Source organism: Pelodiscus sinensis, chromosome 16 (assembly GCF_052426305.1).
Source record: "Pelodiscus sinensis isolate ZL-2025 chromosome 16, ASM5242630v1, whole genome shotgun sequence".
NCBI lineage: Eukaryota > Metazoa > Chordata > Testudines > Trionychidae > Pelodiscus > Pelodiscus sinensis.
In genome coordinates, this window is record NC_143067.1 from 37729098 (window position 1) to 37744874 (window position 15777).

At 39.5% G+C, this 15777-nt stretch overlaps 1 protein-coding gene across 2 annotated transcripts in view; it reads left to right on the forward strand.

The window, feature by feature from the left end:
- RANBP17 (RAN binding protein 17) overlaps window positions 1–15777 on the forward strand; it is a 227169-nt gene that overhangs the window by 169781 nt on the left and 41611 nt on the right. For both annotated transcript variants that reach the window (XM_089769552.1, XM_025181074.3), the window contains 3 exons: window positions 3928–4010; window positions 13319–13533; window positions 14787–14925. In XM_089769552.1, coding sequence (XP_089625678.1) covers window positions 3928–4010; window positions 13319–13533; window positions 14787–14925 — 437 coding nt within the window. The remainder of the gene's footprint in view (window positions 1–3927; window positions 4011–13318; window positions 13534–14786; window positions 14926–15777) is intronic.

Consider the following 15777-nt stretch of genomic DNA (forward strand, 5'->3'; position numbering starts at 1 on the left):
AGTTCATCTTTAAAAGAAAACACTTTAAAACAAAACCGTTTAACTTAGTAAATAGGCCACTGGTTCTACAAAGCTCAACTCTGCTCCCAGCAAAAAGTTAGTATCACTTGAGTTTACGCCCTGTGTGTCAACACAGACCTCAGTTCTCAGTTCTTTTGCATGTGTGGATTGGCTCAGTGTGACATTACCCATTTTTAGTTCCTCTTTTCCTTATGGTAATAGTGTAATAAAATACTTTAAAAAGTTTAATCCCTGATACCTGACAGTGATTAAACACTATAGACAATTTAACAGTGCTCTAGCTTATTTCAGAAATGCAATAGTTAAGAAATAACTTCTAAGAACACTAATAAGATTAAACAAAAGCCAAAGGCTGCAGTTCCTAATAGAGATTAACAGTATAATTGGTGTATGTGACTTGGGATCCTAAGGGTTGTGTAGATGAATAGTTAGTGCACAGCAAATTGAGATTTAAATCTAGCACACAGCTGATGTCCACTAGCTGTCTACATGGATCCTGCTACCATGCACTGAAAGTTCCCAGTGCCCTGTGAGCTGTTCTCGTTCCAAAGTGAAGTAGATCACAAGACCCTACTCTCATTTTAATAAGTGATTTATAGGCTCTTGTTGACTTACAGTTAGACTTAGGTTCCTAAGTGCTAAGCCACTTCTGAAAATGAGGTTTAGTCTTGGGGTTTTGAATATTTTATCTTAAAGCAGCCTTTCCCCCAGGGGTTCTCCCAGGTCAATACACTGGTGGAAATTTTGCTTGCCCTCCCAGCGCTTGTATCCATACTGAGTTGACAGTGGCAGTTTCTGGCCTGTGGAGATAGTGTACCAGCACAAGCAGAGGTGACACTGGTTGGGAGTGTGATCTCTCGGGTCTGAACACCTGCATAAGCGTGTGTAAATGCACATCATGGACAGCACTGTCGCATCTGGCTTACATTTGAGGCTTCTCAAGATAGGGTAATGCCTGCTTATGGGGGTGTAATTTCAAAAGCGTGCAAATATGTTTAGCATTAATTGGTCCTTGTAGACCATGCGAGTGTGCACTAAAGCTTCCGTCGTGTTCTTTAACACTTCAGTGCACACTAGTGCAGTCTGTGTCGATCAATTAATGTGCAACACAGCAGTGCACTTTGGAAATCACACCCCTATGAGAGCATATTTCCTCACCGTGTAGAGAATGCATTTATATCATTGAATTCCTAATGGGGATTAACTGATAAAATGAGCTGTTGGGATATAGTAGCTAAGGTAAGAGTATAAACTAGTTGTTTGCGTAAAGAAGATTTTGTAGCATTCCTCTGAACTGCAAATAGGTCAGAGCTGCTCACTTGGAACTGGAAAAGCTTATTATTATTATTATTAGAATTATAGAAATGTAGGAATGGTAGAGACCTTGAAAAGCAGAACTGGATTAGCTTTATGTGGGCCCGCTACCAAACATATTTGTGGGCCTCCCTGGGGAATGATAGTTTAAAAAAAAAAAAGGAGATGTACACAGAAGTTGTCTTTGAGACATCATGTAGCTATTCGGGTTTTTATTAACAATAGCTGCCTGCAATGGTTTGGCTGAGTAAGTTATTCACATTAATTCTTGCTATATAATATGCAAATTACTTACCTGAAACAAGGTAGAGGCCAAGGGCAAGAGCATGTGGGGAATTGATCCACAACTGGAGTGAAGCAGGTTCTGGGGTGAGTGCACAGTGGGGTGGGGGCCAGGAGCAATCTCTGGAGTGAGGAAGGGGCTCAGGGTAAGAACAGCAGGGATGGGAATGAGACAATCAGGATCCTTTCCCTTCTCCCCCTCCTCTGCCCCCACCAACACAGAGCTAATGCCTTTCTTTCTGGTCCTAGCCAGTTCACTTTCCCTCACTCTCCCTGGACTGTCCCTCCTCCAGTGGCAGCTTCCCACCCTCGGGGGCAGAAATAGGCTAATTGCAGTTTATTCCTGTAGTGGGACGTTTAGTTTCCAGACAGCACCGCTAACCAGACATTGCCAGGACCCCTTTTCTCTTGGAGTTTATGATTGAAAACAAGATACCTGGCAACAGGGAGTCCAGAAAAGCTGGGAGGGGAAGGATTCATCATTTTTTAAAGTGGGAGGGCAAAGCTTTAAGGAAGGAGGGGTGGAGCTGGGAAGCCAGTGGGGGCAAGGGGTGGAGGAGAGGAGCTAATGGGCAGGCCATGATTGCTGTGCTGCCCAGCTAGGTTGGAATCTGGAATCAGCTGACAGTGTCCCTAGCCCAGACATGGCAGCACAGGGATATCCCCATTGCCAGCACATTGTGCCTGGGTGGGGACCCCCTGAAATCCGTGCTCCCCCTCCTTCCTGTGAGTGGCTCAGGGCCCTGCTGCCCCCTCTGCTACCACAGCCTCAGAGCTGAGAGGCAACAGGGACTCCACTCTGCTCTGGTCTGAGACTTCGGGCTTCCTGACCACACGTAAGCCCAAAGCGACTATGGGCCATCTGTCAGTCACCGACGTGGGTCACCCGGAGGACTGGAGCAGCTGTGGCTGAGGGCTCTTCCTCTCTGAGCTCCCTCCCCTGTCCAACAAGCTGTCTGCATGCCAGTGAGGTGTTGGAGGGTAGGGATGGATAGAGGAGGAGCCCTTAGCCGGCAAGCAGAGAGAGGAGAGAAGCTGTTATAGATGGAGGTGGAGGAGGGGGTGAGAAGAAGCCCTGCCCTGGAGAGGAGCACAGAGGAGGGACCGAGAGGAGAGCCTTCGCTACAGTTGCTGAGCTGCAACAGAAGGTGAGCCTGCTTTGTCTGGGCCCAGCACCATCGCACCTTTGGCACCATTATAAACCCAGTAGTGTTGAGAAATCATTAAGTCCAGCCCCCTGTTCTGAGACAGGCCAAGTAACCCTACACCGTCCTTGACGGGTGTTTGTCCAGCTGTTGAGACCAGTGTCCTCTTTGAAACAGCCCTTAACATATTTGAACACTATTACCAAGTCACCTCTCAGGTTTGTTTTTTTCTCTCAGTTTGTTTTTTTTCATTAATCACACCCAGATTTTTTTTAACCTTTCCTCATAGGTCTGGTTTCCTAAACCTATTTTCATTAGTTTTGCTTTTCTCGGGACTCTACAGTTTATCCACATCTTTCCTAAAGTGTTGAACCCAGAATTGTGCACAGTAGTCTACCTGAGGCCTAACCTGGACCAAGTAGAGCAGTTACCTCCCGGATCTTACATACAATATTCTTAAGTGTGATATTAGCCTTTTTCACAACTGCATCACGTTCTTGACTCATTCAGTTTGATTACTTCTACATAGCAGCATTATTTCAGAATAACAGATGTTACTCTGAAATATAAGTCGCCCCGGTATAGAACTGTTCCACACTAAAGTCATTGGCACTTGTAGGAACAGATGCGTAGTAAGTTCTCCCATTCCCCGCTCTTAAGTTGTGCAAAAAAAACCCAATTTGCACAAATGGAAGTCAGCTCTGTGAAAAAAATTCCCCACTTTAAGTTGTTTTGCTATATGTCCAAGTTTTTTGGAATGTACCTTGGACTGATAGCAGGGACAGCCTGTAACAAAGAGCGTGTCTACACTGCAAGCCATTATTTCAAAATCATGTCGAGCTGGAGGACTTCTTACTCTGATTCCTGTAACCCTCATTTCACAAGGAGTAAGGGAAGTCAAAGGAAGAGGCTTCTTCCTTCAACTTCCTGCTGTGTAGACAGTGCCAAAAGCTGAATTAAGATATTTTGACTTCAGCTATGCAATTGACGTAGCTCAAGTTGCGTATCATAATTCAAGTTTTGCCCTGCTGCATAGAAGTACCCTTTGTGATCCACTATAACCCCCAGATTCCTTTCAGCATCACTCCCACTAATTTTTTATTTGTTTTTAGTAATAAGCATGTTGTTAATTTTTTCCCAATGTGACAATATGTTATTTTTTTAGGTCACAGCGTTTAAATTTTGATGTATCATCTCCTAATGGAATTCTTCTCTTCAGAGAAGCTAGTAAAATGATTTGCACTTATGGTAGGTATCTGTTAATTTTTTCTTTGCACTATAATTCTTTGACTGTTTTTTGGGGTAAAAGCCCCATTATTTTCATTTTCTTGAGGCTTGATGTATTTATGGAATAGTTAACAGGCGTCTGAAGTGCTATGGCCAACATCAGCACATTATGCAATATGCTTTGCTACATCTCTGAGGAGTTCAGTTACACTCAGGCCATGTCTATGCTATGCAGAAGCTGGATGCTGCTGCAGTCAACCTTCCAGGATTTGATTTAGCGGGTCTAGTGAAGACCAGTGTTCCCTCTAATGTTTTCTATCCTTGGGCATGTTGAATTTTCTTTTGGGTGGCTTGAAATGTCTTATGTGCAACACCAATATTGAGAGGGAGAGAGAGAGAGAGAAAGAACATCAATATTGAGATATAACAGATATAATATATAATTTTTTAAAAGACCGTAGGTGTGGAAGAAAATATATTAAAACAAGGGATAGTTAACAAGGTGCAATACTTACGATATTTAATATGAAAGAAAATTAACACTACCCTTGGAGTACAGGTATCATCACATTTTCTAATAACTCAAGCTAGTAAACACACCAAGGTGTCTTTCTCCTGCATGAACAATTCCATAAAATTCAGCATCTGTGTCTAGACCTCCGATCACATCCTACCCACTCCAGCAATGGTTGAGACTAGTCCAGTATTCGAGTTACAACTCAGTACACATTCCTGTGTGATCACTTCCGGAAATACTGAATCTGCAGTGGTGGACAATTCAGAAAGTGTCAGTGGATTCACTTTATCTGTCACACACCCACTAGAATATTGATCACTGATTCCTCTTCAATAAGATGAGATATGTATGTGGGATTGTTAACAATTCAGGAATTGTGGACAAAACAGGGAGCATCCTGTCATATCAGTGTATTGGCGCTTCAGGCAACCTGTAACATGTGTCAGGGCTTTCTCGATGACACCCAGGGAGCAATGGCACATGCTCTCATGACCAATACTGCTGTGATGTACAATATCAATAAGCAAAAACAATATCATGTTTGTAACAGTTCCCTTACCGGGTCTCAGAATCAGCTGGCGGATCACCTCTGCAGAATCTTCTCAGATAGTCGCAAGTGATCCCTAAAGAACAGTCTGCTGAAGGTGGCTTTCTGAAGAATGGGACCTCCTTTCAACTGCCTATTCATGAACAAAAGAAATGCTACAGGTTGATAAATTAGGGTGACTGCATGTATCCAGAATGAACTCCAGCAATTCCAAAACATAATGGGCCCATAACTACTTGCCCCTGGAGCACTATTTATAAAATTTGCAAATTGCCATCATTCCAGCTCCACACATGCACACAATTGAAATAATTCTCTGACATCATCTATATTAGAATTCCGTCCTTGTCTTAGATTCTCATTTCCTCGCTCCCCATTTTGTCACCAACTGTCTGTAATGCCAGTTTATTTGAAGGAAAGACCATACAAATCCCATTCTTTTTTTAAGGAAACAACTGATGTTTTTAAATTAGTGTTCATTGCACTTGCAGATACGTTCTAGGGCTGGCATTGTTATGTGTTCCATGGCTTCTTGTTAAAAGATACTTAGATGTAATTACACATTTGATTTGTAGCGCATGGAAGCAGTCAGGATATGCAGACTGCAGAAAGCACTTATTTAGGGAAGGAAAAATGATTCCAAGTAAATCTTATTTCTAATAAACTCATCTCCCCCATTTTATTTTCAGCTACATCAGTTAGTGTGCTGCCACGTTTTTTTTTCAACCTGTTCTCAACTAAATTTATGAGCTTGATTACACAAAATAAAAAACAGTTCAGCTCAGGAAAAGATAAAAACTGGTAAACTTTTAAGCATTCTAAATACTATTAGCTATGCATTTAATTTAGATTTAATTGCTATGTACTTCCTCTTGATGACCAAAAAGATAGATAGTTATGTTGCTGCCTTAAGCCAAGTTGACTCATTCTTCCTGGATACCCTTGCTATCCTCCTGTCCATTTTTTCCTGCCTCAATCAATTTTTACTGTCCTTTTTTTTTTTCAACTCTTCATTGATCACTCATCAGTCGGCATATGCCTTATAAGTAACTGTTGCCTTCATCATCTATGCCATCTTTACTGGATCTCACCCTGTTCCATTCATAAATGATGGTAATTTTTTCCACATTCTGAAAAAGCTTCACTTGCTGACTGCTACCCCAAGCATTTTTTATGGTGCACCCGGGAAGCCCAGTAAATACTCAGTCCCCCAGGATATTATCAGCTGTTGCCAGGAGTAATTGGACATCTTCTGGGTTTGGCTAGACATGAGTGGTGCCTAGGGCAGTACCAGATTTAAGATGTAAAACTAAGCAGATTACTGGGACCCCCACTAGGACAGTTACTTCCCCCTATTCCTGCAGATGCTATGAAGGAAGATGAGACAAAGTCTCTTCTGATTCTATGGCCTGTTATATAGTAGGTCAGATTTTTAGATTATCAGTGTCCTTCCTGGCTGTGAATCTGCCATAAATAATATATTTTAAGATTGATTTGACTATTTCCATTAATTCTGACAGTTCCAAGTACCATAGTATTTGTTTGTCAAGCTGTCTTGCAGAACTCAACACCGTGAGTACTGACCTCAGAGCAGATTGGTAAGAACCAAGGCCCAAACCCCAAATTGGTTGTGACTTGTGTACCAACTAATTATCAAGTACTCCTCGGGCACTATAACAGCCTTAACACAGAGTCACAGAGAGTATCCTTGGGTACTCCAAAATGTGTACCCCATGTCAATTGCACTTTAGATCTCATACCGAAGACAATGCTTGCAGCCAACCTATAATGAACTATCCAAAGATTTATTAACTAGGAAAAGGAAATAAGAAAATTATTTGCAAGGTTAAGGCAGATAAACATATCTACACAGTAGATAAAATTTCAGAAGTAATAGAAACTCCTTATGGATGTTATAAGTAAGACTCATGTACGCAGCAACCCGCAAGCATTCAATAAAGTCTAATCACTAAACCACATTCTTATCATTCTGGTACCTAGTCTAGCAATACTAACACATTGGTGAGCCGCACTGGTTCCACCTCTATTTCTGTCAGTGCCCAGGGGAATTTTGGCATGATCTGGCACCTTCTCTGCCAGCATCACAGCGTCCACGTTGCTTTGTACTTTTTAATGTGTCCATATAATCCTTAGCAGCATTGAAAGGGTCTTGGAGGGCAATAATGATCTTTCCAAAGCCTGACTGTGACAGATTGGGAAATTGTCAACTTTCCTTTTCTTGTTTGAGTGATAGGGATAATCTATGTTGACAGCACATCTTTGCAAACCACAGTTACTATAGGATATGTAACCCTTCTTTCTCCTTTTTGATTTCGTGCCTCCTTTTGAAAATGATGCTACATTTCTATCACTATGTTAAAGTAGATGTGTGTCATCCTATGCAAAGAGAGACTGACAAGATTTTGGGCATGTATAAGGGCAGCCCAGTTTTTCCTAACATGTTTGAAAATGTTTGAATCGTCCTACTGGAGTGAAACATTCCAGTGTCTGAGTTACATGAATTTGCCGATACAAATTGGTATTTCTCTGATTTCTTTGGTAATAATGAGCAATAAAGCTATTTCAAGAGACTATATTGACTTACAATCATTGCTATTAAAATACCCCCATTTACCACCAATCACATCTACACAATGTCTGACACTTTAAGTATTCGGAAATATTCTGGAATCTCATATATTGGCCAGTACTGACTTGTTATGGCAACAAGACTATGGTAAGAGCACTTTTAATTTAGTTTTAAAAATTAAATGGAGGCTCTCTATCAAAGTAGCTAAACTATAGTTGACTACATTCACCTGACATTTCTTCAACAGGTAGGGGTTCACTTTTGATCAGTGGAAGGGGGCAAGTGGTATTCTCTAAAGGAATAAATAAAGAGTTGGGGATCCAGAGCTCCTGGGTTCTTATCCTAGCTTGAGCATGGACTCACAGGAGGATCATGGCCAGTCCAGACCACCTTTCAGTGAGTTTCCCAGTCTGTAAAATAAGGATACTACTTCAGGAGAGGAGAGAGTTAATTTGCTCATGTCTGTACAGTCATTTGAATGGATAAGCACTATACACATTATTATGAAAGAATTTCTGGCTAATTGGAGTATCTAAATCCTTGTGGTGTCCTTTGAAGGATTACTGTATAATCAACATGTTTTTTAAAACAAAAGTTGAGAGTCTCATATAACAACAGGGCTGTGTCTACACTGGCATGAATTTCTGGAAATGCTTAAAACGGAATACTATTCCGTTTTCAGTTTTTCCGGAAAAGAAGCATCTACATTGGCAGGCTGCTTTTCCGGAAAAGCGTCTGTGGCCAATGTAGACGCGCTTTTCCGGAAAAGAGCCCCGATCGCCATTTTCGTGATTGGGGCTTTTTTCTGGAAAAGACTACTGGGCTGTCCTCACTGGCCCTTTTCCGGAACAGTGTTCCAGAATAAGGACTTATGCCCGAGCGGGAGCAGAATAGTTTTTCCGGAATAGCGGCTGATTTTGTACAGTAGAGCATCGTTGCTTTTCCGGAAATTCAAGGGCCAGTGTAGACAGCTCGCAGCTTATTCCGGAAAAGCGGCTGATTTTCCGGAATAAGTGGCCCAGTGTAGACACAGCCCAGGATTTTATGAAGTGGACTTTAAGAAAAACATCATACAACACAAAACTAATGATAAAATTGCAGAAATTGGCAACACGGTTACTTATATTTTTTGTATAAATGTGGGAATACAACTTAATTGTATTGTGATTTATATCTGTAGATGAAATGAGGGATGATTTTAATGTAGGCTTTTTCTCTATTCCCCTTGGATAATGATACCTCACACATAGGGACGTATCTATATCCAGTTGGTAAAATTTCTGCTTTTAGAATTCTGACTGGCACCAAACTAACAACAAGAGAACTCCAGATTATGGCTCAGTTACACTGAGGATCCTCTTGATCTATAAATCAATTCAAAACCTTGGTCCAAGCTGTCTCTCTGTCTGGTCCATCCTGCAATGCACAACAGCAGCTGTGGTCATCTGATGCCCAGTCTGCTTTTCTCACCAATACCTAAGTGCACTGCACTGGTGATTATTGTTTGGTGCCCTCAGTCTGGAACTCCCCGATCAAAACTGTCTGTGACAGGATGGGATTCTTTCCCTTTTCTAAATGTGAACACTGACTCTCTGAGAAAACGTGACCTTTTTAAGGCAGTGAAAAACTATTGCCTCGGGACCTGTGTCTCCTACAGTACTGTTACGTAAAGCGTGCATTTGCTGTCTGGAAATGCACTTTCACTCCTGTACTATTTCTTAAATATGAGTGACTTTTCTGAACATTCATTTGTGAGGACCGTACATTTCTTTCTGCTTACAACTTGCATTTTAGGTGGATTGGCATGTTTATGGACTCCTTACTGTGCATACACACACATATGCCACGTTGTGTATTTCTGTGTTCTATAAAAATTATGTGTTAAAGGAAACAAGGGAGCGTGTTTGCAGATTTATATATCTCTTCTCTCCACTTGACTGTTTAAGTGGAGCATTCTCTGTAGTGTCCTATGTGATGGCCGACTGGCATATAGGGATATTTTATAGATTGCAATGAAGCGTATGGTATAAACGCCTAAGGGCTTAACTTTCAGAGTTACAGAGTATCTTCAATCCTACATTGTCTTTAACTGGAATTGTGGGTGTCCAGCGCTTCTGAAAGTCAGACCCTAAATAAATGGAAACCTGCCGTTAAGCCTGTTTAAAAGTTGCTGTGCTATAAATGCCATGACGCCAGTGACTAAAATCTTCCTTACAGTACCTTGTCATTGACGGGAGTAGTGTGGCAATGTCAACTTAGTTTAAATAGTCTTTGTGATCGAATGTAATCACTGAAGTTGTGCGGGGAGAAAAACGACATTCATTTTGACTTGTCTTAGGCTCCTGCTTGAGAGGTAAACTCTCATTTTAGGACTTCATAGTAGTATGTCAAAAGATCTGTGTTGTATCCCTTACCACCAGTTTGTCTGAATGATAAAAATCCTCAAGGATACAAATAATTTTAAAAATTACTATCAAAGGAAAAATCGACAGGATTTGGGGACAGTGTAGTCCACCATTCTTAGCAATATAGTAACTGAATTTACTTATAGTTCTATATACTGGTTTTTAGGGCTTGTCTACATAGAAACATCCAGGAAAGTTAATCCAAATTAATTAAAGATGTGAATTTGTAATATATTAGTTAAACCTCATTAAATTCCTGTGTGAATGCTGTTGCTCAGAATTGAAGTGGCCTTAATTCACTTTATCTGAATTCACATTGTCATTTGTTTTAACTAATCCACTGTAGAATCGCAATTTTTGTTAATTTGGATTAACTTTCCTGGATGTCCCTGTGTGGATAAACTCTAAATCTCCTTATAATATGTTCTTAGGTTCCCAGCTGAAGAAAAGCTGTGTTCCAGTGCATTGTGGGAGTATCCATTCCTTTGTTTTGTGGTTTCTTTACATTTTTAGTAACACCCTCTACCTCTCTGTTATAAGAGACTGACATAAAAATAATACTTTCAATATGCCGTTTTTATTTATCTACATTCTGTCATGATATACTTTGATATAAGTTTTTAATTTTGCTTCAGCTTTCAGCTGTTCTAGCAGTTACTGTACAGGGTCAACGTTGAGGTTAGCCACAGTAGCACAAAACAATTTCCTGTTCTCAGAGCCTAGGTAACATTTGGATGAGGATTAAATTTTGCCACATTTTCTAGTAGCCAAAGACAATTATTTCTAATGAGCTTTAAATTGCTTCTAGAACATGTATTTCAATGCATAGTGTTGTAATCCATTCAGTCCTGGCAACTTAATAAAATAACATTTCTTTTAAAAATTTTGGTTAAATTGTTCCTTGCTGTATATGTATTATTAGATTTTTTTTTTTTTTTTACTCTACTGCCCTGTTTAAAAATTGATTGTTTTTTATGCTCAGGCATTATTTCTCTATTTCCTACTTTTGTGGCTTAGTATTGGCATTCACAGTGACACCTGTTGGTAAAGGAGAGTGCTAAAATATACAGTTATCCATTATAGACTGTCTCAAATTCCAGCATCTAGTTTTTGTCTCGTATGAAAACTTTAGACACCCAATTTTTGAACATCTTTGCCTTGAGCATATTGTTGCTTGGAGAACCATTAGTCACTTTTCATTGCTGATGCAACCTGTGGAAAGTACCCTCCTATTTTTCTTCTTTTCACTATAATAGTACAATTTTACTTCATGCAGTGTTATTGTAAGCGTGTTTGTCCCAGGATTTTAAAGACAAGATCTGAAGAAGCTTCTCAAAAACTTGTCTCTGTCTCCAACAGGGTTAGTTCAAGAAAAGATGTAATGTCAATGTAATTGTCTCTTCAAATTTACTTTAGCATCCAAGAGACTTATGTGCCTTGTTTTCAATTAAATAGAAAATGTTCAAGAATATTAGTGTTCAGATGTTACTGATATGGTGTCATGAAAGATGTCTTCCTTGATTGAATGTTGATAACTGTTTGGCTGCATGTGTGTGCTGTCCTAGCTTTGTGTAGATAGCAGACACTGAAAAGACCTCCAGTAGCTATAAAATCAGCTTTGTTTCATATTAACAAGGTCTTGATTACTATTGCCTAGATCTCAGGCCTCACACCAAACCTACACACATAATTTTCATACCACCAGTAGATTTAGGGTCACACCCAGCCACTTGTTTGGTTTAAATACCCAATTACAGATGCAGATCATGTACTTAACAATTAAAGTGATAAACCTTGCATTCAGAATTAATTATGAGAACAAAATTAATGCAAGTACAGTGTTTTCAGATGCTCAGCAGAACGGAAGGATGGGTAAAAGCCCCCTTACAATCACCCTTTGTTATATATGATATTAAGTACTGTCCCTTGTATTGTGGTTTATGTATTTTTTCCTGAAGGATTGCTTAAGGTGAGTGGAATAACAGTAACAGAAAATCAGTGCTAAGCTTAGCAGCACTAATTAGCAGCTACACTGCTGTGAGAAGAGCTTGTTCAGTGAGGAAGGTATTTGTGCTAGAATAAAAGTGCTTTTCCAAATCACATAGATACTCTTATTCCAGAATAAGAGCATGCACACCTGGAGTTAATCAGGATTAGCTATGTGGGGCCATGTACTCTAGTGGCACCTAAATCACCTAGAGATTGTTGAGTCTGCTGTAAGCGGCTAAGAGCCGTGCAGTTTTAGCTTATGCAGTACAGGCTCATGCACTCGGTTTCAGAGATCCCGGGTTCAATCCTGCCTGCCAGCGATCGGGCTCTCTCCATGTTTTATAGACAAGCCGTAAGTGTCCCTGTGCCTCAGTTAGTGGGAATAATACCTCACTTCTTACAATCGTGAGTGAGGTGCTTGGATACTATGAAAATGGGGGTTATATACAGTGTTCCCTAAAAGCTGGCCATTTGTGCAGCCACTAAGAAGAGATTCAAATGTGTGCAGCTGATTAGCAGAGCACCCGTAGCTAGGTATTTTGTTTCTCCTGGTGGTGCATATTCACCCATGTCTTGGTGCACATAAAAAAATTCTTCCACTCATGAATAGAAAAAAAAATCCTCACATAGATGGAAAAAATAGGCAGTAGATAGACAAATAGCATTAGAAGAATTGTTTGTGAGTTATTGCCCAGAAATCACTATTCTCTTGTACTAGCAACACTAAATATTTACAGTTCCGTAATATTTTTCCATTAGAAATCCTGACATTATCTGTGTCATTCACATCTGTGAATTGGTACATTAGTTGGTTTTGTAATGGACATATCTGGTGTGAGTGGTATGTTTAATGTGTATGTACATAAACAACCATCCCAAGAGGCCACCATGGTAATGGATCAAAACCAGGCTAAGTTACAGTATGAAAATCTATCAGTTCGAGCCCTGATTCTGCAGTCAGATCTGCCATGGAGAACTGCACTTACGGCGCCGTGGCTGTGCATAGGTTGAAAGGTCTGTGCTCATTGAGGATCTTGGCCTACAGTGGTAACTGAGAATCCCTATGTTGGGGTTTTTTCACTCTTAATTACTCAGAGGCTTTTTAAATATATTCATGATACATAGTTTTTTACTATAATTACTAAAGCAAGAGCTTATCCAGGTAGGCAATGATTTTTTAAAAAGTGATTAAAAGTGAAACAAAAATGCTAAGTGACAGAGCTATCTAGATTTGCCACTGTTTATGTCAGTTTCATTCTCTTCTTTTTTTTTTCCAAACAGGTAATCAGATCCTGTCCCTTGGGACGCTGTCAAAAGATCAGGTTTATCCACTGAAACTCAAGGGCATTTCCATCTGCTATTCTGCACTCAAATCTGCCTTATGTGGAAATTATGTCAGCTTTGGCGTCTTCAAGTTGTATGGGGACAACCACTTTGACAATGTACTCCAGGCCTTTGTCAAAATGCTGCTTTCAGTATCCCACAGTGACTTGCTTGTAAGCAATTATTCACCCTGGGAGTCTTTGTGTGAAATATGAAATAATACCACCACAGGCTTCAAATTGTAATAATGAGACAGCAGGATCTAGAACAGCTCAAATGCCGTTTATATTTTTAGTCCAGTTACTTCAGTATATTTATAGTCACATCCAGAATACTAGTATTTTCATGTATGATTGAGTTGTTATATCAAATTGTAGCATTTCAAAATGTTCACAAAAATATCTCTAGGAAAAAGAGAAGCCAATTCTGCCTTTTTTTTATGGCCAAGTATACCCAGTGGCTTTATTGGGGTTGCCTGCATGTATTTGGCAGTATTTGGCCCTATCTGATCAGTCATGCTGAGATTAATCTGAATTTATATAATTCTTGTGTGCTTTCAATAAGACAACATTAAAATTTTAACCAAACTTTCTTTGGGATGTCTGGTCTTGATAGCAATGGAGTTGTCACTTCTCAAAGACAACAAATTGAGTGCATGTTCAGCCTTAAGTTGGATCATGGAACTTTTTTTCAGAACATTTTCATTCAGAAGTGTCATCCGCTGGGTTGAGGGATTAATCAGATCGTTAGAGGTGTTAAATACTCAGACTTTTGCCTGAGCCCTTTTGAAAAATCACCCCCAGTCAAATACTGGTGTATACTTGCATGAGGATGAGTGCCCATGCAGCCAAGACTGACAGTCATGCCAGGAGTGAATATGATGCCCTTAAAATAGATATTTATGCCCACACAGAACCCAACTAAAGTAATTGGGCACAGGAATATGCTCATGCTGATCAAATTGCACGATAATTGCACACAACAGTAATCTCTGTGATGCGTTCAGCCAACCTGGGATTAGTTTAAAAAGTCTTCCGCATAACAGGAGGAAGCACTAGCCATTGAACTGTCCAACTGGTCCCAGAATCCTTGATCTGACTAACGTTTTATGCCAGTTTTACTGGGCTGTTGATGGGATGTAGACTAAAAAAAAGTTAGTATGGTTTTGTTACTCAGGGATTTTTGTAAACTAAAGCATACTTTATGTATTTGTATGGCAATCTATAATCATAGAAGCCCATCACAGATTGATTTTTTTGTAGAAAACTTTTAATGTAATCGATTAGTGGGACGTCTTACATCATCATTCTGTGGATTTTTATAATCCTGTTAATATTTCAGCCAGCTTTAAATTTTAATGCTATAATTTTATTAGCCCGTACTATTTCTTACTTTCTATCAATTTGTTTTTATTTTTGTTTTCCAGCAATATCGAAAACTAAGTCAGTCTTACTACCCGCTCTTAGAGTGTCTCACGCAGGATCATATGAGTTTCATTACCAGTTTAGAACCTCATGTGCTAATGTATATTCTTACCTCAATATCTGAAGGACTTACTGCACTGGGTAAGTGTTCCTTAGAAGTTAGCTAAGATAAGGAATGTGGGGAATACGTAGTAATAAGTGTGTGATTTGAAAAATGAACAACTCAGCACTCAACCACTCTCACTTAAACTCCTACAATACGTGGCCCATTAGCACATTCATTTGCAGTTTAACAAATTATTGTTCAGAGACAGTAGGCACTCATGGGTGCTGAGCATTTTGATAATCCGGCCACCTCTTTACAGGGTCTAAATGGGAGCTGAGCAGTTCTGAAAATCTGGTCAGTAATATATTGCATTCATATTTTAAAATGATCTTCCTACAAATTAGAAACTTTAAAAATAATAATGATGTGGTTCTGGTTGGATTATCATTGAAGAAGTTTTACAACAATGAAATATAAAAATGTTTTATTTATCCCATAATCCTCACAGTAAAGAATATTAGTATATGACTCATTTTGCCCTTCAGAGATAACATTTGTTAGCATACGTAACAGTAGCCTCCAACTCTTCACTTTTCATTTATCAGGAAGAGTGGTAGATGAGTAGAGATGGCTAAGCTAACCTTATCAATGAAAAATAAAAACTTAGTTTTACATTACAAAGAATATGTATTGGCTGTATTGTATAAAGTAAACTAGCATCATACTTAGATTAAAAGTAGTCTGGTTGTAATTGATCTTTATTCATTACTTTTTAACAGATTATTGTCCAGATATTTGATTAAAATCAAAATTTGATTGCAGTAACTTGAATTCATTTGAAATATGGGGGGAATTGTGTAGGGCCTTGAAGAGAGATGCTTGCCGTTACATTTACATTTAGGCCATGTCTTCCCTAAATGGAAGATCGATGATGCCATGATCGATCT